This window comes from Brachyhypopomus gauderio, chromosome 15 (assembly GCF_052324685.1).
Source record: "Brachyhypopomus gauderio isolate BG-103 chromosome 15, BGAUD_0.2, whole genome shotgun sequence".
NCBI lineage: Eukaryota > Metazoa > Chordata > Actinopteri > Gymnotiformes > Hypopomidae > Brachyhypopomus > Brachyhypopomus gauderio.
The window spans coordinates 11,697,505-11,724,002 of record NC_135225.1 but is presented as its reverse complement, the minus strand read 5'-3'; the positions used below and the strand labels follow the sequence as shown (position 1 = coordinate 11,724,002).

At 42.3% G+C, this 26,498-nt stretch overlaps 2 protein-coding genes across 8 annotated transcripts in view; one reads left to right on the top strand and one right to left on the bottom strand.

Annotated features, from left to right (window-relative positions):
- The window catches only part of psda (pleckstrin and Sec7 domain containing a), a 32,502-nt gene extending 14,326 nt beyond the window's left edge, over positions 1–18,176 (bottom strand). Inside the window, exons 1-8 of one of the 6 annotated variants that reach the window (XM_076974035.1) lie at positions 17,622–18,176; positions 11,247–13,437; positions 11,029–11,140; positions 9,771–10,326; positions 8,252–8,692; positions 585–740; positions 375–455; positions 64–176 (exon numbers count right to left, since the gene is read on the bottom strand). In XM_076974035.1, coding sequence (XP_076830150.1) covers positions 64–176; positions 375–455; positions 585–740; positions 8,252–8,692; positions 9,771–10,326; positions 11,029–11,140; positions 11,247–13,331 — 3,544 coding nt within the window. In that variant the 5' untranslated portion in view covers positions 13,332–13,437; positions 17,622–18,176. Of the gene's footprint in view, positions 1–63; positions 177–374; positions 456–584; positions 741–2,077; positions 3,342–3,369; positions 4,252–8,251; positions 8,693–8,818; positions 9,700–9,770; positions 10,327–11,028; positions 11,141–11,246; positions 13,438–15,507; positions 15,937–17,621 lie in introns of those variants that run through there. The other 5 variants (XM_076974037.1, XM_076974036.1, XM_076974038.1 and 2 more) reach the window with 5 other exon arrangements.
- A 989-nt stretch (positions 18,177–19,165) lies between these two features.
- Positions 19,166–24,939, top strand: LOC143476028 (very long chain fatty acid elongase 4-like). Of its 2 annotated transcripts, none has more exons than XM_076973959.1 (8): positions 19,166–19,440; positions 19,886–19,948; positions 20,081–20,268; positions 20,532–20,612; positions 21,096–21,152; positions 22,242–22,321; positions 22,467–22,594; positions 23,090–24,939. In XM_076973959.1, exons 2-8 carry the CDS (start codon positions 19,891–19,893, stop codon positions 23,188–23,190), a joined length of 693 nt encoding a protein of 230 aa, XP_076830074.1. In that variant the 5' UTR covers positions 19,166–19,440; positions 19,886–19,890; the 3' UTR covers positions 23,191–24,939. The 2 variants fall into 2 exon arrangements, with proteins under 2 accessions (XP_076830074.1, XP_076830073.1); XM_076973958.1 differs by having other exon boundaries at positions 22,242–22,356; positions 23,090–24,935.
- The last annotated feature ends 1,559 nt before the right edge of the window (positions 24,940–26,498 follow it).

Genomic DNA, 26,498 nt, shown 5'->3' with positions numbered 1-26,498 from the left:
TTTTGCTTTCTCACTTGCTCACGGTCTCACCCCCTCCCTTAATACACTAAAAGTGTGACTTACCTTCATCTGGTATCGTGTTGGGATTGCATTGCAGGTATCGTCTGGAGAAATGAGACAGAACTCGCTCTCTTTCCTGTGTCTCCCCCGTGAGGGCAAACTCTCTCAGGAAAACTCTAACAACAGAGAGCACGCTCAGTTCCTACATGTTCGATATCTACAGTCATAACAAATGCACACCAATCTGTGAACATCCAAAGGGGAGCCGAGTTTGTTTCAGGACAATAAAGGGCAAAAATAGAAAAAAGAACATTGTTCTCAGATTACGTAGTGTACTGTACTGTTGTATATGCGTGCTCTGTGTGAACTCTCACCTCAGCGACTGATCCACGGACAGGCCTGAGAAGTTGAAATGACTCAGATACTCCTCCGCTACCATCTGGCTGAACTCGTTGCTATATTAAAATAACGACCACAAGTTAAAAGTGTGACATAAATGAAAAGCTGCTACACCAGCCAGACGAATGTGTGCTGGGCGTCTAAGCTGGACGAGGGTGTGGCCAGCGGGAGGGGGAGGGGCTCACTTTTTGCTCAGGTGCCGCATAACGTCGGACCTTCTGAAGCCGTCCAGGTTGTGGAGGCGCTTGGCCAGACGTTTGGCGGCCTGCAGGTCACCCTTGTTGCCGTTGGTGATGGTGACATCAAGGTCAGACAAGGAGGCAGGCCGGGACGAGCGCTCCCTGTGGACAGAGGCAGCATCACTGAGGCCCAAACTCAGACACATCATGTTGTGTACGACATGCCAGGCCGTATATGTTGTATGTTATGTTGTATTTGTTGTATTTTAATATGTTGTGAGTCTATACGGCTGTAATCCTTCCCAAGACTCTCTTTGTTAGAAAAAAAATATCGGATCTAGCCAGTATTGTCCATATTTGTTTCAGTGAAATAAGATGCAACAGGAAATGTGAAAAACAAACTGTATGTATCACATGACCGTGGCTCACACTACAGACTGTGTCTGTGCATGTCCTATGTGCTGGTGTCACATGTAATTATCCCAAATGCTTCCTGAAATGTATTTCAGTATCACACTGAGTGACACAGACAGAATAATGAATGGAATAATAATTGCATATTAAATGTAATAAAGAATAATGGTTAATAGGTCATTTCATTGTGAGATAGTCCAGTAAGGAAGTACGGAATCTGCAAATGTAAATTGTATTATAGTGGATATAACAATACAGTAATTTTATTAGAATTTTATTATAGTGCAATAACAATACAGATATTCTATTCCGGGAAGCACATGCATATATGCGCACACACACACACACACACACACACACACACACACACACACACACACACACACACACACACACACACACACACACACACACACACACACACACACACACAGTGGCAGAAATACAATCACCCCAGTACACAAACACACACATGCGCGAACATGTGCAGACACATGCTCGTGATGTGCTGAGAGACACACAAGCTTAATTGAACTTAGTCGTGTAAAGAGAAAGGCAAGATTACAAAGACGCTGTAGAGGAGTGTATGAGTTTGCATCAATAATCCAAACGCTTTTATTTTGAGCTGTGTACCGTAAACGATGCCTGTTTCAGGCTCACACAAGCTATCTCATAAAGACCCTCTCTATCAGGTTAACATAGGCAGATTCAAAAAAGATCATTTAATATAAAGAACATTTTGTTCTCTGATTACAACTCAGAGTGGAGTTCACACGAATGCTTCAATTCTAAATTATCAGCCATGGAAACTATCCAAACTATCACTAGTTCATCAGGAATAACAGTTACCTATAGAAACCTGACAACTATGGATAAATAAAAATAAAAGTCATAAAAGCCATACAAAGTCATACAAAAATGTTTACAGTAATGCTCTAATGAGTTTAGTTCTTGGTTATTAAATCACACTTTGGAGTGGACAACACACACTATGTCAGTACAAAATTATATTTTCATAAGTCATTTGCACAAAACCACATGAATCACAAAAAGTTAATGAAATCAATCAAACTTTATAACCTTACCTTAAAAACACCATCTTGCCTCAGCAGGCTAATTCAGCTATCTCCAAAATGCTCTGTTACTTAATTTATGCATTCGGAAGCCATCAAGACACAAGAGGACCCAAAGCCATGGACAGAGAACACCCCTCCTTACTGTCTGTTTGTGGTTCATTCCGAGGGCTCCTGCAGTCCCCCCTGTTTCTAAGCGGATGGTCTGCCACAAAGGGGAAGGGGAGGGACTGAGAGAAGGCAAGTCCGAAGGGTAGGTCAGTTTGTTTATGCTCAAAACAATGGCTTTGTCATCCTCTCTCCAAAGTGGACAAAGGAGAACGCAGCCTTGGCTATGGTTTAAAGGGCGTGGAAAGCGCTCTGTGAATGAGGCGCTAATGCACACACACTCCCCTGCTGTCATACGGCTTCCGAACAACTGGAATATCTGGAATATCCTAACATTGTTGTACGTTAGGTCCCAGCCTGCACTCACTCATGACAAACAGAACTCGCGTGCTCTCGCAAACCAGTTGGAGAGGACTAGTATTCCCAGACTGAGAGTGTGAGGTGGAGTCAACACTCTCTTGAGGTACAGAGAGAAAACAAGCAGCCTGGGTGTTAGTACTCAAATATGTCCTCAGCAAACCTACTCCACAGCTGTTCAGGAGGAGTCTTCACCTACCACGGCTAGTACAAGCAGGGGTGCTGGCTTCTAATATGATAATAATGATCAAACGTGGGTATGGAACAGAAGCTGCAGCTGTGCAGGCCTGCAGGCATTATTATCAGCCTACTGTACACTGTACTATTATACTGTAGCTTGTAACTTCAAAATCTCACATGCGCTAAACAGTACAAACAGCATTCTCTCTACAAAGATAAGTCTGTGTTTACAAGCACTACCCATACACCTGTATAGTGTGTATAGTGTAGACACCTGTATAGTGTGTATAGTGTAGACACCTGTATAGTGACACCTCTATCCCAGAATCTTCTGTACACTCCTCACATCACTCACTGGAAACACACAGGTTGTTGATAATATACTAGCAAAATTGTGTCTGATGATCCAAAACGATGAGATGGTACTTTGTTTTGAGCTTTCTACGCTCTCTGGGGAACATAGCGTCTAAGTGTGTGGAGATGTAATTAAGACCTTTACTCTGACTCACTTCAGTCTACTCCCAGCAGCCAGTGTTTAACAGCACTGTGACAGTATGTGACAGCAGCTAGGGTGAGGGCCAAGATGGTCCACACCACAAACCACTTACTAAACTGGAGATGTACACTGTTCATCATATCAATTCAGGACCGCTACTCACCGATAAATGGCTGGTTGAGCAGTGTATAGGTAGTGGTCGTCCAAGGCCCCGCCCCCCCAGCAGGGCACATAGCAAGCCATGTCATCAAAGCCCCACCTCCTCACATGCAGAATTCGTTGTGTGGCAAGGTGAGACGCCACAGCCAATCAGCACAGGTGGGACAGACCCTCATCAGGTTCCCCCGGATGTGCTTCACGAGTGGGTGCTCATCTTAAGGTTGTTCCCAAAGCCACATTTACATGCCTAAAAACTCACAGTTCCATCCCTTCCTCTGGTGCGGCCCTGTGCGCTGGTCCAACTTCTCAGCTGTTTTCTCGGTGCTCTCCTCAAACTTTTCCCATTCCGTTACTGGGCTAGTGATCACAGCATGGCACAACTGTGCTGGTCTGCCTTTCTGACACTCTCGTGCTTTCTGCCACCCCTCCTTCCTTCTCTTTCTCTCTCTCTCTCTCTCTCTCTCTCTCTCTCTCTCTCTCTCTCTCTCTCTCTCTCTCCCCCCTTAATGTCTGCCTTCAGCCTCCCAGCGCAATGGCCTGTGTGTGTTCTCCTGCATGCGCAGATCCGGTGAGCTATTTTTCGCTGCTGTATATGGTATATATTTCCTTCCACTCTGGCGCCTTCCCCCCTTCTCTTCCTCTCTTTGTTATGTCTCCTGGTCTTCCCCTACACTCAGCTCAATCCCACTGCCGTGCGCTAGCAACCCCTGCCTCACGACAATCAGCCTCACATCACACGCTAATAAGAACAAACAACTGGGGCAGAAAACCTGGAAAACAACCTCAGCCTTTAAGGTCAGAGGAGCCGTCAGCTCTCCAAAACGAATATAAAAATGTAACTAAAAATGAAAAACTGATGTAAATCAAAGAAATTGTAGTTCAGCTGCTTTCAACTCTTTCTCTCTCTATTTAAAACTCACAAATCACATGGCCCTGGAAGCTAATCTCGCATCACCATGGAGACCAAGAGTGGCTGGCTAAGCTCCAGTTTTGATTGGCTGCCTGACAGGAAAAGGAATGCCAGGGCAGAGCCAGGTGTCAAAGCAGATGGGTCAGCTTTCAGACCCCTACGAGTAGCTGCAGCCAGCCAAAAGAGCCCCATGAGCAGTGCGAGTTCACACAATACAGGAAAGGTCGAGCGCAAACGTAGGGATTGTTACAAGGAAGCAGCAATACCTGCAGAAGTCTCGCTCTGCCCTTAAGTCATAACCCACACTGCTGTCAGCTCTCACAGCGAGCGGGGCAAGGAGTGGTTGAGAATCTGAGAGTCTTGGTACACAACCGACCCTGAACATTACGAGCTGTCACACACACACACACACACACACACACACACACACACACACACACACACACACACACACACATCGGATCTTAGGAGAGCATTCATGACACCTCTAATGGAATAGGATGACTTTCTAGTGCCTATGAAACCTTATAGCTAAGCTGTGACATAAACAGAGTTATAGAAAAATAACTCACTATTTAAAGTGACAAATGTATTACTCAGACATCAGTCTCCATGTCCAGTTGCACTGGAACTATGGTTTTTCTGAAGAGTCATAATTGGATCCCTGTGTGTGTGTGTGTGTGTGTGTGTGTGTGTGTGTGTGTGTGTGTGTGTGTGTGTGTGTGTGTGTGTGTGTGTGTGTTTACACAGCCTTTTATCTCTGACCTTAGAGCTTGGTATTGTATGCTCTGCTGCTTTCATCTTATAGCAATTTTAAAACATCTAAACATCTTGTAGTTTTCAATGAGAAACATTTGACATTACATGTTCATGAAATCATACAAAAACTATCCTCTTTGTTGATCTCAGTGCTGTTGCAAACTCAAGGTACGTTAAAGAAAAAGTCATGTCTCTCTATTGCCCTCTCCTGTTCAACATAAAGCAGTACACTTTCCTCATGAATAATAATTTTAAAAATCAACTAAAATGTAACCTAAATGTAGGACTGGGTGTCGTATGTAGTGGTTTTAGTTATGATATTTAGCTACACTACCTGCTTGCTTACAACCAAGGATGAAAATAGGTGTAGAAGGATTACCGTGCATAAAAACATAATCAAGTATCTGACTCCAAAAGTCTAATCTAACCTATCTAACCTAGAATCTAATCTATAGCTCAGTGCAGGGTATTGAATATATCTAATCAACTTTATAAAATTCCTTGCTATAAACAATAGCCTGCTTTGTCAGAGGTTTATCATAAACTTGCACAGTGGATGGGATACTTTAGAAGGAATTGTTGTTAGCATTGATTTACCTTTATCTGATACTAATAATGAGCTCATCTGGTACACTATAGCTGTAATCAAGGGAGACCGTGGAGACGGTGTTAAAATTACTCTTTGGGAGTGAAAATCAACTCGGAAATGTTTAACTCTGAAATTTTAACACTTTTTGGTGTGCATGGTGCCTCACAGTGCATGGAAGAAGAAGGAACCGAGGCAGAGCAAGAAGAGACCCTACACCCACAATGCTCTTCCTTTATACCCTACACCCACAATCCTCTTCCTTTATACCCTACACCCACAATCCTCTTCCTTTATACCCTACACCCACAATCCTCTTCCTTTATACCCTACACCCACAACCCTCTCCCTTTATACCCTACACCCACAATCCTCTTCCTTTATACCCTACACCCACAACCCTCTCCCTTTATACCCTACACCCACAACCCTCTCCATTTATACCCTACACCACATATGTCAAAGTCAAGGCCCGCGGGCCAGATCCGTCCCGCGAATTGATTATCTATGGCCCCCTGGATGATATTTAATTACTATTAGAACCGGCCCGCAGGCCACAGCCGCCCGCTGGTGTTTTGCACGCACAAACACTACATTCCCCACAATGCAACGGTAGCCCGCGAAGTCACTGCAGCGCACACAAGCGGCAAAGGTCCGCTCGGCGAAAATGACGTAATCGCAGTGGCTCCGCCCATGGGCGAGGGCGTCGCGCGCTGTCGATTCGCGAGGTCGTGCACCTCTCGAATTTTGTAACGTTGTGCGCACCAGCACGTTAAACTTAATTAAGTTAAATTTTTATACATATATTCTAAATGATTCGACATAATTCGCTTTTATTCACATTATTTAATGGTTGTTTATTTTCAAAACGCCCAATCTTAACGTCTTCACGTTCTCTCATGTTTCGTCCTGGAATTACAAGAGGCTCGTATTTGTTAACTGTTCAGTCAGACAGATATTTGTTGTGAAACGAAGTAGTTACAATTTCAAGCATTTTCAAGTACTTTGGCCTAAATTCCAGCACTTTTCAAACCTTTATTACTTTATTCATTTAATGTACAGGACATGTTTTCTTTGAAGGAAGTTTGTTTTTATCTGTTTGCTTGTTGAAAATTTTTTTCACTTGAAATTACTGACAGATCCATAAGAAAGTATTGCTTTATTCATTTAAGCATTAAATAATAAACACTGTGTTAGGTCTTGGTTCAATAGGCTATGTGCAATCATTTCAATGTTTTAATAAACATTGAACCAGTCCGGCCCTCGGCTTGTAGCAAATTTGGTTTTTTGGCCCTCGGTGCATTTGACTTTGACATCCCTGCCCTACACCCACAATCCTCTCCCTTTAAACCCTACAACCACAACCCTCTCCATTTATACCCTACACCCACAACCCTCTTCCTTTATACCCTACACCCACAATCCTCTCCCTTTATACCCTACACCCACAACCCTCTCCATTTATACCCTACACCCACAACCCTCTTCCTTTATACCCTACACCCACAATCCTCTCCCTTTATACCCTACACCCTCAATCCTCTCCCTTTATACCCTACACCCACAACCCTCTCCCTTTATACCCTGCACTCACAATCCTCTCCCTTTATACCCTACACCCACAATCCTCTCCCTTTATACCCTACACCCACAACCCTCTCCCTTTATACCCTGCACTCACAATCCTCTCCCTTTATACCCTACACCCACAATCCTCTCCCTTTATACCCTACACCCACAATCCTCTCCCTTTATACCCTACACCCACAACCCTCTCCCTTTATACCCTGCACTCACAATCCTCTCCCTTTATACCCTACACCCACAATCCTCTCCCTTTATACCCTACACCCACAATCCTCTCCCTTTATACCCTACACCCACAACCCTCTCCCTTTATACCCTGCACCCACAACCCTCTCCCTTTATACCCTGCACTTACAATCCTCTCCCTTTATACCCTACACCCACAATCCTCTCCCTTTATACCCTACACCCACAACCCTCTCCATTTATACCCTACACCCAGAACCCTCTTCCTTTATACCCTACACCCACAATCCTCTCCCTTTATACCCTACACCCTCAATCCTCTCCCTTTATACCCTACACCCACAACCCTCTCCCTTTATACCCTGCACTCACAATCCTCTCCCTTTATACCCTACACCCACAACCCTCTCCCTTTATACCCTACACCCACAATCCTCTCCCTTTATACCCTACACCCACAACCCTCTCCCTTTATACCCTGCACTCACAACCCTCTCCATTTATACCCTGCACTCACAACCCTCTCCCTTTATACTCTACACCCACAATCCTCTCCCTTTGAAACCACTGGCATATCAAAAGGACAGGAGTTACAAAAACCAGGTTAACAAATGGGAATCAGGTTGATGGGATAAACAACAGAGCACAGTTTGCATAGAGTGCATTTCCACAAAGGACTCTTACCCTGTTAGCATAACCTTTCCCACTACACCACATGCTGCAAAATGAGACTAAACAAACTCACATAACCAAAATACACATGGTCAGTTTCATCCCAATGCTATTGGAACTTCTTGGGGAATAAAAAAAAATGCTGTAATTTACAACATGACCTTTGATACCTCAGCTTCCACTGACCTTTGGTCCGCCTCTGTGCCAGCGTCAGGTCGAAGGAGGTTTTTGGGTGGAGTGCCACAAGACTCATTCTCTTCCTTGTCTGTGCCCTTTGGGTCTGTACTAGCTGAGCCCTGCGGTGCCTCGGGGCCAGCAGAGACGGAAAGGCCAGGAACGTCAGGCAGAGCCAGTGGGGCAAAGCTCAATTCAATAATCTGCGTGGTACTCTCACGGATCTGGCTCTGGATCTCAGGGGTCAAGGTGGGAAGGTCAAAGGTGAAGACCGCTGGGCCAGAGGGTGTCATGTCCTCACTGTCCAGGCTACTGTAAGAGGTGCCCTTTGCCCGGTGCGACTCCATAATGTTCTCAAAGTGCCGGCTGAAGGAGTCCAGGCCATCCATGGAGGTCCTGGAAGGGCTTCCCATAGAAACAGGGGACTTAAGAGCTGTGGAGCTACTTGGGGAACTGGAGGAAGAGTAAAAAAAGAGTGGATACAGGAAACAAAAAGACAATAGAGCAAATAGAGCAAACAGAGCAGACATGATTTGAGATCATGCATTGGTTTGACAGAGTAAATAAATCAAAAGGTACTTTTTCCAGACAGGCCCGGCTCCAGGGACACAGGACACAAGGGAACTTTCAGGGTTGTTTAACTACAGCTGTTCTGAAGTTAATGGTAGCGGTCTACACACATGACCATTCATGATTCTGCACAAAAGAATTTCAGATTTAAATAAAGTTGATTTTCTAAATTGCTGTAACAGTGCAGTGTTTGCTTGTATTTGAGTACTTCAGTACATGTCCAGATTTTGTTTATAGGTCATAAACAAAGGAGCTTGTCGTTAAAGGAGCTGAGACAATACATGACACTTTGAGACAGTACATGACAAAAACAGCATCACCGTTGTCAAATCTTGTGTCAGCACTGAAAAATCCCATGTTCGTGGTACACAAAGCTATTAGCATTCAAACAGCATATCATCTTACAGTCACAAATTGCTAGGGAATGAAGTAGAGGACCCAAAGTGCAGTCTGGTAAGAACATAACGCACGGTGCATATTTTAAGCCCTTAAATGAAAGCAGGCTACATGTTCCATGCTGATGCTGTTGCAGTGAGGTAGCGGTTCATTCAGTCAGAACCATTAAGGTGGAGGAGAAAGTAAAAGATTATAGGGTAATATTTTTAAAATGCATCGATAATCTAATTACTGCCCTTTCTCTCCGACTATGACAGAATACAGGTGCTTCTTTGATTATGTAAGGCTGTTGCATGTACTCCATTACTACCCAACCCTGATGTCACACAAGGAAATGCAATGTGGTTTGTGCTCATCTTGTCTAGAACATAATAGAACATAATTATAATAGAACATACAGTATAAAATAGAACATGATTTGTTAAGTTATCCAAACTTGTCAGATATTAGACATATAGTATTTAGCATGTATTTAGCATAGTATTTAGTATGATATCACTGTATCTGGCTCACAATTTCAGCACCCATATTTAAAACACGCCCCATGTCTCTGCCTTGTTCTCACCGTCTGAGCAACTGGGTGAACACCTCATCTCCGTCATGAAGAGCATGCTGCTTCTTCCTGTCACATTGCATCCTCACACTGGCCCAGCTCGCCACATCTTCATCCTGGAGCAGCTCCTCATCCTCCTCCACCCCATCCCCCTGCGACCACCACGTTGCCTCTGGAGGACTGCTTCCACTGGTGCCGGAGGTCCCTGGCATGCTGTGGTTACTGCTAAATGCCGAGTCTTCCTCTTGCTCGGCCAGCAAGACCTCGTCTATGTCCGTTTCTCTGTAGCATCGCAGGGGCACGGCGTCCAGGTCGGTTTCCGAGTACCTGATGGTGCGTCTGATGATGCCGGTCGTAGGAGATGAACCCAGCACTGAGGGAGGAGCTGGGCCGACCAGTTCTACCTCCACTTCCTGGACGTCATGATTAGATGACTTCTGGGACTCGGATAGCGGCCTGTGGCTGGAGTAAGCTGCAGCTGACCTCGGAGGCAATGAGGATGAAGGAGATGGTGTTGGGAACTCACTGGAGTAGCCACTAGAGGGCGCAGTGGAGGAGCCTGGAACGTCTTTAGGCATTAAGGGAGAAAAGGCAAACGCAGAGTCTTAGTTTGGTGTGTAATGCAGAATTGTTAGCAATTATTTTAGCCATAAAACGTAAAAGCAACAAAGAAGAACTTATATACAATAAGTTAAACAAATACTAGGGAATAAACAGAACCTGAGTAACAAGTATTTGAACAAACTACTAAACAATCCTAGTTCACTATATCTGTCTTCAGTGAGTAATAAATACCTTGATAGAGAATGAATCTGAATGACTGAATGTTAAACATTCTAGACTATGAAACAATGAAAAATGTCTGTACATTACAGATAGATGTTCAAGTAGCCAGAGCAGAAAGAATTGATTTAATTAAAATATGTAAAAGTTACCATAACTCAGTGACAGGGGAAAAAACAATTAAATGACAGGAAGCCAAAAAAAAAGGGTCCAAGTGGAGGGAGGAGGAGAAAGAGTGAGCAAACAATGTTCACCAACGTTTCACACAGTGACAGAAGATCCTGATGTCATCCATGGTGGCTTAGCCACTTCAGATAATTGGATTAGACGAAACCTAAAGCTTGCTTTCAAGAAGAGGCAGATGAAGTGATAAACAAGTGAAGGAGGGGGAGGCTTTTGTGGAATATTTCACTTTTTGCAGACCAGCAGTGAATGTATACGTGAGTTTTCATGGATGTTCATGGGAGGTCTTTGTGGATGTTCTCACCTTTTATGACATGATGGTCTTCTGAAGGCTTCCCAAATAGGAATTCCCATTTGGCACGAGCAATTTTTTGGGAGTGCAAGGAAGCACGTAGCAATGGTGATCCACTGTCCAACTAGAGAGCACAATTAAATTAGCATTGTCAACACAAATGTTAAAATACAAATACCAGCAAAAAGATGTCCTGCCCTATAACCAATTCCAGGCAGACGGATTGTCACCTGTGTTCCTGTGGTCCCTGTGTCACTGCTCCTCTGACTGGTCTGGCTGGATGTCTCGGGGGAAATACAGTCTGTTTCGGGTTGAATGCTCTCCCGTAGGCTGCCTGTAACTCCACTAGAACTCTGGGACAAAACAGCGCTGTGCTCTACATCAGCCACGCCCTCACCTCTCATCTCCCTGTCGTCTGGAACCCTACAATGGTTCCTCTGAGGGCCCAGCACAGCTGCACTACTTCTTCCCTGGTTGCTGAACTCCCAAGGTGACGTGCCTGATGGAGATCCCGCGCTGTACAAGTGCTCCTTATTGACGTCCGTAGCTCTGAAGGAACGCTCCTCATGCCAGGACTGGTGCTGGAAGGATGAGCTCAATGGTGTATCGGTGAGAAGTTCTGGGAAGACCCTTCTGCTGCTTTCTGGACTGTCTCCGAGGACGGTGCTATACTGTGCATCACAGTGTCTGTGCTCAGCCCTTGGTGAATGGTGGTTCCCTGTGTATTGAGGAGTTCGGTGCTGGTACAAAACAGGGCTTTCCTTCCCTGGCAGCTCAGATCTCTCTTGTTGTAGATCCGGAATGGGAGATGTGGACACGTGGTGCAATTTACCAGCATGTGCAGGGGAGAGACTCCCTCTGTGAAATGAAATAGGGGATGCTTGACCTGAAAGGTGGCCTTTCTGGACAGGCTGCTCTTCACTGTGATACACTTCTGCAGGAAAATTACTGTCTGTTTTTGCTGAAGGACCTTGAAAACTGGCATAAAACTGTGACTCTCTGGGCCAGCAGTCTGTCCGCACAGTGTCTGGTAGTGATGGGGTAGGGGAACTAGTCCTTCTAGCCTCCATAAGTCTGGAAAGCTTTGCAGCCTCTTCTGCTAACTTGTGGGCCATTTCAGGTGTAATGTCAGGAAGCCTGCTCTTACAAGAACTCTGTTTACCAACTACACCATCTGATGCACTTGAAGAGTTAGCAAGGTTGAAATTGACCTTGTGAGTTTGGTATGGGCTTTTACTTGTTCTCTGATCAACACTCTGGTCACAGCTGGGCTGTCTTGTATGAGAAGAAAGCTGATCACTTACTTGGCTCCTGGGTATACCATATGAAGTCTTGTACTGATTTTGATCTGTTAACTGCGCATTGATAGGCAATGTTCTAGCACTGTGTGGTACCACAGGAGACCCAGACCATGAGTTACAACAAGGCTGATCTTTGCGTATCGGATCATGGCCTCTACCAGCAATATTGGCTGCCCATCTGCGCTTTAGCTGCGGTGAGCCAAACTCGTCTAAAGCACGATTAGTGGCCTCTCTTGCAATTGACTTTACCGTGGCCCGTTGGAGAATGGGGATATCCCTCTGTGTTCTTACTAAGCCTGGTATGGTATGCTTTATGTTGATGGTATCACTTGACCCCCAGCTGTTGAAACCCACAGGGTCACTGACAATGTTGCTCAGGTGGAGAGGAATGTCTTTATCATTCATAGGCCTTCTGAAGGGGTTCCCTGGCTCACTTTGGCACAAACCACTGTGCTGACCTTGCACAAATTTGATATTAGCTTTCTCAATGTAATGGTAGGTGACTGCTGATCGCTTCCCTTCCTCCTCACATCCATAAGTCCTACGAGAACCGCTTGGTGTAGGTGGGGCGGTAAAATGTCCAGGAATCCTGCAGTCTCTCTTTTGGAATGGCTCACTTTCGGACGACTGTCTTCGCACCAGGGTGCCAACACCTGGCCCTGACTTTAGGGCAGAGAGCAACTGGCTTATCTCATCGTAAGGCAAGCTCTGTCTGCTTTGAGCTGGCAGCTGCACAATTGCCTCCTCTGGATTTGGCTGAAAGCTAACAGAGTGTCTGGGTGGAGATTTACTGGAGGGAAAGGTGTGAGTGTTGCTAGCTTCTTTATGGACATCCCCGGGCAGGTGCACAAGGCCCAGTGGAGCATTAAGTGTGGCACTCTGGGACTGTGAAAGGATGTCTGGCCTTGGTAACATGAGGGAGTTTGTACCTTCTGTATTTTCCAGTGTTTTCCCTTGATCAGCAAGAGATCTCACCTCCACATACAGGTGGAGGACTTTACTTGACTGAGCCATGAGTCTGGGCACACCTACTGTGCTGTCTGTAACTGATCAATACACAATATAATCTCTGCTTGGGAATGAGGTGGGTGCCCACAGTGGGGAAACATCTTCAACTCATCTGTCAGAGACAAACATAATACAGATAAGCATGCTCACATTTAAGTGTTCATTAATACAGAAAAGCATTTTGAATCCACATCTTCTATTTTCATAATAATAATAATAATAATCATCATCATCATCATCATCAACAACAATATTTTGAGGCCACAACAAGCAGCTAATCATTCCAAGATAAGTGCTCTCAAACCTCAACATGTGTGGTAGCAGTTTCCCTCAGATGATGTTCCTACATTAAGGCTAGTTTATGGTGCTCCGAGCTTTTAAGGGAAAATTGGTTCTGCCATCTACTGTAATCCGTAACCATGGAAAGTGACCTATCTCCACCATATGGATTGGAATAACATACTTAAAACAGTAAGGTAAGATAAGTGGATTAGTTTGAAGCTTAAACAAATGTATAAATGTCATTAAGTGAAGAAATAATAGAACATATTTTGAATTAATAAAACACATCTGTCCACACAAGTCTAAAGGATATGATAACAAACCTTAAAAAAACTTTCTCAAATACATGCAATTGCTTAATCCCAGGGGAATCCCTACTTTAATAGTTCCTACAATCAGATAATCCAATGTGTCCCATCACTGTTTCTAGTCATTGATAATGGAACTCTGCATCTAAATTGGCAAGAGATGTTATTTCAGTGCATTTATTTCTATATTACATGAACAACCGAAGGAGGATAAGTATAAGTTTAATCAGCTCTTATAACTAATTAATAACACAGTATAGTTTAAAATAATTTACAAATTCTGCACACATGGTGTAATGCCTGTGTGAGTTTTGGCCAGCAAAGCCTTATGCAGCATTTGCCTTAGCAGCACAAGGGAGGTGAGGGTGATATGGGGTGTGTCCTTTCCACGCATGCACACACACATTCCCTCTCACGTCCTCTCACACTCCCTCTCACGCACACACACACACACACACACACACACACACACACCACGTCCTTTAATATTTCCCTTTCAAAGTGATTGGCGTCTCTGAAATAATAATTTGAAGCACAAATCCGAAACCTCCTACTTTTACTGAAACTGAACTGCTTTGGTCACATCAACTTAATGGAACAGAAAGGTAGGACATGTAATGCCTAAAATAACCGAACTGCATCTTGATTACAATGTCCCACAGCTCTCTGCTTCTGGGTTTGTCTTCTGCCTGTTGACACCCATTGCTCAGAGCATCTGCCCTGTTTTTGTCATACAGCTGAAGACATCAGTTCCCTCCTGGTTACTATAGAGGGTGCAGTACTTTAAAGTCCTAGTTGCAACCCTACCTGCACCAAGGTAACCAATAACAACCTGAAATGGATGCCTGCTTAATTAAAGTCTCTGGATCAGATTTCTAAGGGGAGAGTGTGTCAGAAATGAAACTGCAGCTTTTCTCATGGTTGAATATGAATGCAGCCTCTGAAAATTGCAGTATTTGTCTGGCAGCTACAGTGTTGGGTTTGAAACTGCACACCTGCTAGGGTGGAAGAGCATGATACCATCAGAACTGCATTAGAATTGACATTGACCAACATAACAAAACAATGACTTTTTACCAGAAATGTAACTTAGACTATATTTGAAAATGCTAAGATAACTTTCTTGTATGTTTGCCAAACCTCTGTCTCTAAGACTCTTTTTCCTAAACCATTAAGACAAATGTACCAACAATATTGTGACTGCCATGTATATAAAAATATGCGTAACAATAAAATAAACCATAATGCCACGGATTATCATGAATAAATTGACAATATATTTTATCTGATTGCAGGAGATGGTAAATTTATATTTAAAAGACTTTCTTCTATTTCTTCTTTCTATCTTCTGTATCAAGTAAACAAAGTACAAGTAAACAAAAACAGAAAATTGCCTCCATAATTCAGATGTCATGTAAAGAATAGACAATGGAGAGCTAATTCTGCAACACATACACCTTATTAAGCAAGGCATTTCGGCCTGCCTTTGTAGAGCTCTAATAGGATTGCCCCACCCCCTCACATCCTCTCTGCTGTAAATGTTGTATAGTACTACCTCTTTTGCAACACTTCAAAATAATACTTTTTCCTACCATCCTCTGAAGAACAGTGGACATGAGACTTCAGGAATTCTGCATCTGTGTTCTTGCGTTCTGGTCCTCTCTTCTCAGACAAACAGCTCCTGCCTGTTTTGTTGTATCATCCGAACTGGATTTATGCCTCCCACACGACTTAGTGTGAGTCCTCTTCCTGCTGCCCCCTGCAAACCTTACGTCCAGCACAGCTCTTTCCTTATCTCGCTTGTCACTCAAGCCCTTAAGCCCCACCCCCAGTCAAATAATTAAGTGAATCTGGAGAGGAGCCTATCTGTGTGAGGTGCTAGCCAGCATACTTTGCAGTGTCAAAGTGACGGACAGTGAAGGGCTCAGCTTACTGGGTACAAGGAGAGGTGGGGAGGACCATGTCCCTCATATGGATTAACACAGGGGGTTGAAGAGGAAATAAGGAAACAACAGGCAGTGATCATACATGAATGAATCTGAGCTTCCGCAGAGACACTGTTGTATCCCAGGAGATACAAGCTCAATGTGTAGGCTTTAACACACCAGCCTACACACTTCATCAATAATGCTAAAGTAGAGTATATGTATATATTGCACTCACTCACACAAAGCTTTACAAAGCTCAGGAAAACAATGATAACATATTGCATATGTTAGTGAAGGACAGGACTATTAAAAAGCAGTTAAAGGGTTACAGTGTGGTTCACAGCATCATCAAAAACCTGAGAGATTTATAAATACTGTAAGTAAGCTGAGCTAAAGCCATTTGGAGCTGGGAGGGGTGAAGACATCACAAATTATTTTATGCTAAATATATAATTATATAATATTATTATATAATATAATTATTCATTATACTATATAATTATAATCTTACCATGTTAATTATATCTTAACTACTAATTACCAATGTAGATGCTGGTATTTTATTATTTATTAGTGTATTTCTGCCATACAGTTTTCTGAAGAATTCATTCATTTCACTCCTAATGCTGGAAGGGTGGGGGTTATAAAATACCCATATAACTCATCCACAAAATATGTGGTGATAAAACTGTATGATGCTAAAACTAGACATAGAGTTGGGGAAACAGTTCATAACTTTAGTGTAGCTCAGGGTGGTACAAACAAACATAATGCACGCACTTCTGAGCCTTCCTGCTGAGTCAGTGGTGCATTATGAATCAGCTGCAGTATTAAAATCACACATAAAGTAAAGGCATCATCCTAACTTCACTGCACTCTGCACCTTTAGGACAATAAATCTAAGTGTGCCTCATTTATGGACTTGTCTGCTGCACAGTGCAGCGGATTGTGTGTCTGTATATTTGTGTGAATTTCTTGATACAGGTTAAACTGCAGTATGATAAACAAAGCAGCCACACCAGATCAAACATTTCTTTTTTACTACTGCCTAATTTTATAGATAACAAACACAGTTTAGCCAGATGAAATACTGTTCTCTTAAGCAGTCCCTGGCAGGGTGAAACTTGAGCAATATGATGTAGGCTGTTTGTGAGAGACCTTAGGTGCACGCTTATATTTTATGAAGTCAGCACAGAATGTGCATTTTGAGCTGCTGGCACTGTGCCTGTCACCTCAAAGAAGACTCTCATATTCAAAATGCAGCAACAACATAAATCAACAAAACATTTGAGCAAAAAGGGGCTGTGAAATTAAAAAGGGGCATTCAACACTACTATTCAGGAAAAGAATCCCACGTGAGGCACTTACACTCTGCACTATAACTTCAGGATGCATTTCAAGGCTCAGTATAAGTTATAGGCCTATAACTCTAAGAGCTTGGCATCAGCTGCAGACCTTTGCTGCACTAATCAATACATTAAAAAAGTAATTTTGTTCACAGATCTCAAAATATTTAGGTGGACAGATTATATCTTTATAATTTTTAACTTACATTATGTAGGTACGTTTTGACTTATAAAGCTTTCAAGAAAAATAAGATAAAAAAACTAGGTTCAGAAAACAAAGTATCTAACCATACAGCAGTGGTTGCATCAGTAAGTATGTTATGTACCTACTTCTGTATAGTACCCCTGTAAAGCACGGGGTCAAATTACAGTTTTAATCTTCAATACAACCAAAGGGACAACAACGTCATTACAAGCAGCTTTCATACTAACCTATTAATGTAGCCACTCGGGGTAGACCATGAGTTGGTTTCCAATGCAGGCAGTCGGTAGAGTGTCTGACCGTACAATATTTGTTGGAAAACTTGCAGACACTTAATTTAACAGACTCCATTATCAAGTAAAATCGGTTTCCAATTAAAAAAAAAATACTGCGGATGAGGTGGAAAAAAGAAAACAATGTCGATCGCCGTAAACAACGAAGACGGGTTGAATGCGCAGTACTGAAACGGACAGCTCCGCGATCTTATCGCATATTCACCCCTCCAAACGCCTCAGCGCTGCAACGGTCAACTACGGCATCTGAGCTACAGTATCTTCACGCACGCTTGTATGTTCCGTGTCTTTGCCGTAGGAGACGAAGCCAGTCGCAGCGCTGGCGGGCAGTCCGGCCGAGTTGAGGGTATACCGTCATTGAGCGTGGTGTCGCTTGTCCAAGCATTTCATCAAAATTGAAAAAGATAAAAGGAGATCAGGAAAAGGGCTTCTAAAAGGCAGTGCGATTTTGCCTCGGGTCTATTTCAGCCCCTGCATGACACATGCTTATCCAACCACAAAACCTCCAGTGGCTACAAAGAGAACAGTAATTACAAAACATGCTTCAAGACCTGAGTCATGGATGAAACTAAGTGATGATACTGAATCGACAGCATAAGACCATCGCAGATACAGTTGGATTTTGCCATCTTTATAAAGAGCCAGCTATGAAAAGCAGGCTAAATGTGGACACCTCTTTACATAGATGTGCACTCTATAATCATCTGTAATCCATAACACGTTTACAAACTAATTATTCTGTTTTGACCTTGAGTACTGCAAGGAATTTGGATAAGATCCATAAAGCCACAGACATGAGCAATCAATAAAATACACTGCAGTCTTGAGTGCAGGCAATTTGCCTCAGGATTTTGTGCATTTACCAAAACAGATGCACTTAAGGGTTTCTATCCACATCTGTTGGCGACGAAAGCATGGGTTAGATGTCCAAGTAAAATAAAGTTTATTATGGATCGGTCCAGAGATCTCTTGTTACATACACTAGATTATAGAGATCTAACCCCTCTATAATCACGAACATTTATAATATCTGCTACTGGTTACATAACTGCTCGCAGACATAGACGAACACAAGGTTGAGAGAGAAAACAGCCTTAACATTAATGGAGGCGTTATGTGCGTACAGAATACGTGTATAACTAAGTAACGTACGTTTCCTATTACACAGCCCAGGAATTTACATTAGCGACATGAAATGGCCCAGATTCGGGATCCAGTTCACTCGTTAACAGGATTTGGCAGACACCCCTGAGTACACTTTGTGATCTGATGGGAGAACGCACCTTGTCCCTGCACACGTGTCCCTGCTCGCGTTTACGAGTGTTGTTTGAACTGAACACGAGGTAACTCGATATTTTATTAGTGTTAGTGGTAGATGGACTTTGCCCTGTACTTAGACACGTTTATTCTTGACTCTGTCTCCGTGTCCTCGGGACAGGCGCGTTAGATCTAGAGGTCTTCTTTAAAGTGATGGACAGAGCACAGGGTTTATTTTGTACTGCTTCGAAGTGAAATCTTAACTTCTTAATCCAAACCATTTGTCAGAATAAGACAGGCGGTTGTGTACTACTAAAACACACAAACACAGACACAAACCGTGAATAGACCAGTAAAATACTTTAAGATAAGCTATAATGTAAGTGTTTGACTCCGGATTAAAGTGCCAGCGGTAAATTATCCGTTCACACCTCCCTGCGAGATCCGGCGCAGATCAGTCCGGTGGGGAAGGACGTGATCTGGTCAGTTCGGTTTTGAGGTGAGTTTTAAGGTTGGAGTATTTTGTACGGATCATGATCAAAAGTGTAGATTAACGTCTGTATAGTTTTTAAAATGATGTATAGTGTAGTTAAAATTGACCTTGCTCGATTTAAAATCCATTTTGTGCAGGGAGGTAGTTGGATCTAGCTGCAAAGAAAGACAGATATTTGCTGCACAAAGTAATGGTACATTCCTAATAATGACGAACCGTTTGCTCAGACCATGTGCAGCTGATTTCACTGGCGATGCGTTTTGGTTTCGAAACAATGTCGGTTTTTAAAACTAATCAGTTCAGTTCCGGTGTGATTTTCGCTGTTAAAATACAAGCCGAAACAAATGGTGTACAGTTTGCCACCCGTTTTGTTTTCAACAAGTTCGCTTCACAGATCTTAATTCACTTTATCAGTATGCACAGTTGTTTCGATGATCTAATCCAATTTCAGCGTTGATGGCTTCATCCTGGGACAGGATCGCATCCCTGCACCGGTGGATTGTGCAGAACGGCGGTATGAGACATCGCTGAGCTTTATTCTGATCTTCTGAGATGCTTTCTTCAAATTGTCCGTTCCTGAAACCTGTAAAGAAGTTACAGACCTGGTTGTTGGGTCTTAGAGGAGCTCTGTTCTCCTTGGTTGCAGATAAGAGGACAGATCCATGGCTGCTCGTGCACAGCCCCGTGCCCGTCTCGTGCATTTTCCTCTGCTATCTTGGCATCATCTGGATCGGACCAAAGCTCATGAGAAACAGGCCACCGATGGAGCTCAAACCTGTGCTTACTCTGTATAACTTTGCAATGGTTGGCCTATCTGTTTACATGTTTCATGAGGTAAAGTCAACTATTGTATTTATTGTATTGTATTTAACTGACAGTAGAAATACAGACGATTTGTATCTATATTTCAAGACTCATACAGTATGGCCTAACCTAAAAATGGCCTAACATAAAATGTGCACATGTTGCGGTTACAGATATACATATAGATTTGATGTTTACTGATTCGATATTTACAGATGTGATGTTTTCTGATATGATGTTTACAGATGTGATGTTTACTGATGTCTGTCATCTGTGCATTTCCTCTTGTTTAGTTTTTGATGTCATCCTGGTTAGCAAATTACAGCTACCTGTGTCAACCTGTGGACTACAGTAACAGTCCGCTGGCTATGAGGGTAATTCTGTGTGTGTGTGTGTGTGTGTGTGTGTGTGTGTGTGTGTGTGTGTGAGAGAGAGAGAGAGAGAGAGAGAGAGAGAGAGAGTGCGTGAGTATGTTCTGTTTTTCGTTTGGATCATGTGAAGTATAGTATAGTATATATTGCATTTTCACAGAGCACTTTGGTTAAAGTGTTACTGATCCAAAAACATAATTATGTTATTTTTCATCAATTATTTTAATATTATGCTTTATTGTTATACTCAAGGAATTCCGTTGTGTAAATAAGTGTGGCGGTGTGCACAGATATAGGACTAGATATAGGACTAGCTACTCTTGTTGTGGTTGGTACTTAACTGAAAAGTACAGCTGTAAAATCAATTTGGGAATCAAGAACGTTTCTCAACAAGTGACCAGTATAAAAGACCAAAATGTCTTACTGTTTGTTTTCTAAGCACAAAGCACCGTATCACAGTTGTGTCTGCGGTTCCTCCTGCTCTAGATGGCCAGTGTGTGTTGGTGGTTCTTCTTCTCCAAGGTCATAGAACTTAGTGACACAGTAAGTTCACACCCGTGTGTGTGTGTGTGTGTGTGTGTGTGTGTGTGTGTGTGTGGGGGGGGGGGGGGGGGGTCTGCGCTTTAACACTGTGATAACACAATATCATAACACACACCTGCAAACTGAAATGTACGTTTATAAAATGGCAGACACACTTGAGCATAGGGACTCAGTGGTTTGCAGTCTAAACTGATATATTAGGTATCATCATGTGTCAGGTTACTAGAACACTAAAATTAGAGTAGAACAGGAGAGAGTTGAGGACTAGAGGAGAGAGTTGAGGACTAGAGGAGAGAGTTGAGGACTAGAGGAGAGAGTTGATGACTAGAGGAGAGAGTTGAGGACTAGAGGAGAGAGATGAGGACTAGAGGAGAGAGTTGAGGACTAGAGGAGAGAGTTGAGGACTAGAGGAGAGAGTTGAGGACTAGAGGAGAGAGTTGAGGTCTAGAGGAGAGAGTTGAGGACTAGAGGAGAGAGATGAGGACTAGAGGAGAGAGTTGAGGACTAGAGGAGAGAGTTCTACTAGTAGCTCAGTGTGGAGGCGAGTCTTCACTCGTCATGTGCAGACAGCCAGTGTCTCAGCAGTATGGAAGTTGAGCCCACCACCTGGGGGCAGGACAGAGAGTAGTCTCAAGGCATTGTGGGATTGAGATTCATGTCGAGCAGTACAGGATGCCCAAAGATAGCGTGGGGCACAAGGGGTGTGGAAGTATTGGGTGACGTTTTGGGCCTGTATGTGATTGTTGGGGATTGTGTGCTGTCTGATACTTTCAGACTGAATTGGCTGTTTAATTACCCACACGTTCATACATTCATTGGAGAGTATCGGTGTTTGATGGCCAGTGGTGGTGTTTGATGGACAATAGTGATTATAGAATTTCATTATTCATTGTGTTGATTATTGATACTAATTGTAGAATGGTAGTGTTTGTTGCTGAGAAGCAGATATGGGGACTTGACTTGCATCTTGACAACTTGCATTAAGTTACTTTTAACAGTCGATTTGACACAAAAGACTCCTGAGCGCTGAACACATGTGCTCAACCACTGTACCATCACCATGACTACCTGCTCTGTCCTTGCCACCAGGTGTTTTTCATCCTGCGTAAGAAGACCAGTCAGCTCACCTTCCTGCACGTTTACCACCACAGCACAATGATCTTCAACTGGTGGGCAGGGGTCAAATATGTCGCCGGCGGACAGTGTATGACCTCATTCACCTGCGGCAAATACATTTACTGCACTCTGGTGAATGAGAAATATGCCCATTATGTATGTGTGTATGTGTGTGTGTGTGTGTGTGTGTGTGTGTAGCTTTCTTCATAGGCCTGCTGAACACGTTTGTGCACATTGTGATGTACTCCTACTATGGACTGGCCTCCCTGGGTCCTCACATGCAGCAGTATCTGTGGTGGAAGCGATACCTCACCTCTCTGCAGCTGGTAGGTGCACATCTCCTCCTCCCTGGAGACACCTGGGCATGGGCAAACTTCAGGGGCATGTGCAGTGGGCGTAGTTCTGGGATTAGACCCTGTTCTCCATGAACCCTCTAGGCAAATTTTTGCACTATGCCCATTGCAGTATGTCCTTTGTCATTTTTCAGTCAAATTATCTCAGTAATTTATCATTAATGATCTTTATTACATGGATGATATATAGTGAAAGGCTTGATGAAAGTGCGAGCTAGAATGATCTCCCTCACGCATTGAGATATAGCTCACCTGCAAGAGCAGTTAGAGCAGGTTGGGCGGGGTGCCTATGACACCATGCTCACCTGGAAATCACACAGTCCTACTGATACATGTGTAAGTTATCCTGGAGGAGATCAAATGCTTTAGATGCAAATGATGTGATCAGTCAGGGAGGTTTTATTTCTTTATCTGATTCAGTTCGTCACTTTAAATGTTTCTTTCATCATTTGTTTGTTTTGTTTAAAGCTCCAGTTTGTCCTGTTGACCGTACACACTGGCTACAACTTGTTTGCAGAGTGCGACTTCCCCGACGTCATGAACGCAGTTGTGTTCGCCTACTGCATTAGCCTCATCCTTCTCTTCAGTAACTTCTACTTCCAGTCCTACGTCCGCAAACAGAGCAAACGATCCTGATTCATTCAGACATTACACATGGATGACAGAAACATGAAGCCTGTGATGGATTAACATTTTGAGTATTACTAAGGGGTTATTATATAAACTGGCATACCAAAGATATCTGGACATTAAGTTGTTATAAGAGACTTAAAACACAAAGGTGTGCAAGCTCAGTAACAGTAATGCTTTTCCTCTATTCACTGAGAATATGTTGCCAGTAAAAAAGTAATAATGCTGCATAAAAATAAAATAAGCAAGACCAACAAAAACAATGATTTATTACTGAACAAAACCTGTTGGAAAGGGAAAGTAAGAAATATGATGAAACAACCTAACTTTTATTTATCCAAATGCTTGTTGTAGAGTTTTAGGTGCAACTGACCAACTGGAAAAAACTGATCAAGTTAACTTGCCCTATAAAAACAATAAAAAACAGAAATAAAGTTAAAATTATTCACTGCAATAAAATGAACTTTAATGTATCATCTGGAAGACTAATTAATGGACTGAGACAGAAAATTAGTTAACCGTTTGGTTAGATACTTGAAACGAATACCGCACACACACACACACACACACACACACACACACATACTCACACAATATGGAAAAGTGACCTTGTGGATCAACCTACCAGTGATCCACATCATCCTACCAGTGAAAGACATCATAAGACAATGGGGAAAATAACAGATCCAAAACAGAACAATGTATGAAGCAAAAAAGGAACATCAATAAGACTGTGTATTCCAGTGCCACCAAGAGTGAATTAAAAGAACTGCAGGTATTTGGAAAACACAAAACTCAAACATGCAAAACCTCCATGCAAATGTAGACAAAAATCTATATACATATAGATTTTATATACATTATATAAAATGTAGTTTTATATAATCACACAGCATTTTCACATTTTTGTCTAATATCCACAGACTTTTCAATGAATACTGCCCATTAATTTTATGTCATAAGAACGTACTGAGTCAACAGCTCAGAATCGTTGAGGCTTGCTCGACTAAAAAAAAAATCTGTTTACTTTGGCGTTTGATTAATCTGTTACATATTTACCACATCACGTATCTTTTCTCCGAGGTTCACCTGGGGAGTAACACTGCACTCGAAGCCTACAATACCAGCATCACTGCTCCGACACGGAATGAAAGCCTGGCGTTCATCAACAGGCATTTACAGTGACAATATCAAAACCCAGAACTTTCATTTTTACATTTTACTTAGTCTGATTGTGTGATTTGTGTGTGACTTGTGTATTTGTCTGTATTTTGTGTAATTTGTGTGTTACCGGGCCGCCCAATGGAGGATGGGTTCCCTTTTGAGTCTTGGTTCTCCCAAGGTTTATTCCTGTTTCCTACCATCATAGGGAGTTTTTCCTCGCCACTGTCGCCTTTGGCTTGGTCATTAGGGTTCTGGACCCATAGTATTGTTAGCCTTGTAAATCCTGTAAAGCTGCTTTGTGACAATATGTGTTGTGAAAAGCGGTATACAAATAAACTTTGATTTGATTTGATTTGATTTGCTACATGTTTAAGACAGGTCTGGGTTCTTAGTTCTTCTGTAGCTGGTACGGCATTAACATTTGTTTTTTAGTTTAATTATAAAAGCAATAAAGGAAGAAATTCAGCTGTCAAACAAAGGCTGTCAAACAAAAACAATATCTGTCTACATTATAGCTCACATGAATTTGAAAGAACACACAAAGTTAAACCTGCAGGAAGCAGTGTAATTGTTTTTACTTCCACCCATCTTAACCACCAAAGCTTCATTATCTCCTTTTAATCCCATCCAAATTTTTATCCCATGTCATAGACTTGATAGTCCACACAGAAAACAAGGTTATATGCTTTTTTGTGTGTTGTGATACATATGCAGGGGTGGAAAGTAACTAATTACATTTACTCACATTACTGTAATTGAGTACTTTTTATGAGTAATTTGTAATTTTCTGAGTAGTTTTTGAAATATGTAATTTTTACTTTTACTTGAGTACATTTTGACCCAAGTAGTTTTACTTCACTACATTTGAACGGCCTCAAATTACTGAGTAAAAAAATATTGATGGTGAAAAATTAAATGCGGGCAGAAATTTAAACTTCGAATCCCAGAACTGAAGGCCAATTGCATGGCCTTGCCTTGCGCGCGCCCTTTTCATTGTCTCATAATCAGGTCGTAATCTGGTGCACTTATTTTCCAAAAGGATGAGATTGTTCTATCTTTAAATCTTCTATCTATCAGGTTCTGTGGGATCCTGTGGACATTTTATTGTGAAAAGTGGATTCCTGTGGGCACTGTATTTTGAATAGTTGGATCCTGTGAGCGTTTTAAATAGTGGAATCCTGTGTGTGTATTTTGTTTTATTTTGAGATGTGGGATCTTGTGGTCATTTTATATTTTATGTTGAGTTGTGGCAACCTGTGGGCATTTTATTGTGAATAGTGGGATCCGGTGGGCACTGTATTTTGAATAGTTGGATCCTGTGAGCACTTACTTTTAAATTGTGGGATCCTATGAGCATTTTTAAATTTTTGATGTGGGATCCTGTGGGCATTTTATTGTGAGTAGTGGAATCCTGTTGCATTTTAGTTTGATTTGTGGCATCTTGTGGGCACTTAATTTGGTGTGCATTTTGTTTTTTGAATAATTTGTAATTTAAATTTGTTTATTCTTATCATAGTGTTGTCCATTGGACAATAGGACTGAAAATTGTTTGCACTTTATGGTACAGGTTGTGACTGTCCTTGTGCTGTGAGGAAGTATGTTCCTGAGCCCAGCTGACCTTTTTGCAAGCGTGGATGTGCACTTAAATACACTTTGAAATCGATTAAAACAACTTGTGTTGAATTTGGTTCATGATTCATCCATGCATTAAATAGCTGAAAGTAACTAAGTAACATTTACTCAAATTACATTTTAAATGAAGTAATTTTGTACTTTTACTCGAGTAAATTTTGAGATGGGTAATTTTACTTTTACTCTGAGTAGATTTTAGGTAAAGTAATGATACTTTTACTCAATTACAATTTTTCAGTACTCTTTCCACCTCTGTACATATGTTCAGTCTATACACATAAATACTTACTAGACAGACCTTATGTTATTAAAAAGTGACATATAACCTTAGAGTCAGAATCTTTTGACTTGCAAAAAGATCTTACAGTGAGTAAGAAATTAGCGTATGTATAAAGCATGTAGAACAATAGTTGCTACCAACCATAAAAATAACTTTCAGGAATAACTACAA

Coding starts and splice junctions, on each gene's coding strand:
- LOC143476028 (XM_076973958.1), top strand. CDS start 19,891: ATGGCTTCATCCTGGGACAGGATCGCATCCCTGCACCGGTGGATTGTG. Junction 20,613..21,095: donor ACAGTCCGCTGGCTATGAGG/GTAATTCTGTGT, acceptor CTCCTGCTCTAG/ATGGCCAGTGTGTGTTGGTG. Junction 21,153..22,241: donor TCATAGAACTTAGTGACACA/GTAAGTTCACAC, acceptor CCTTGCCACCAG/GTGTTTTTCATCCTGCGTAA.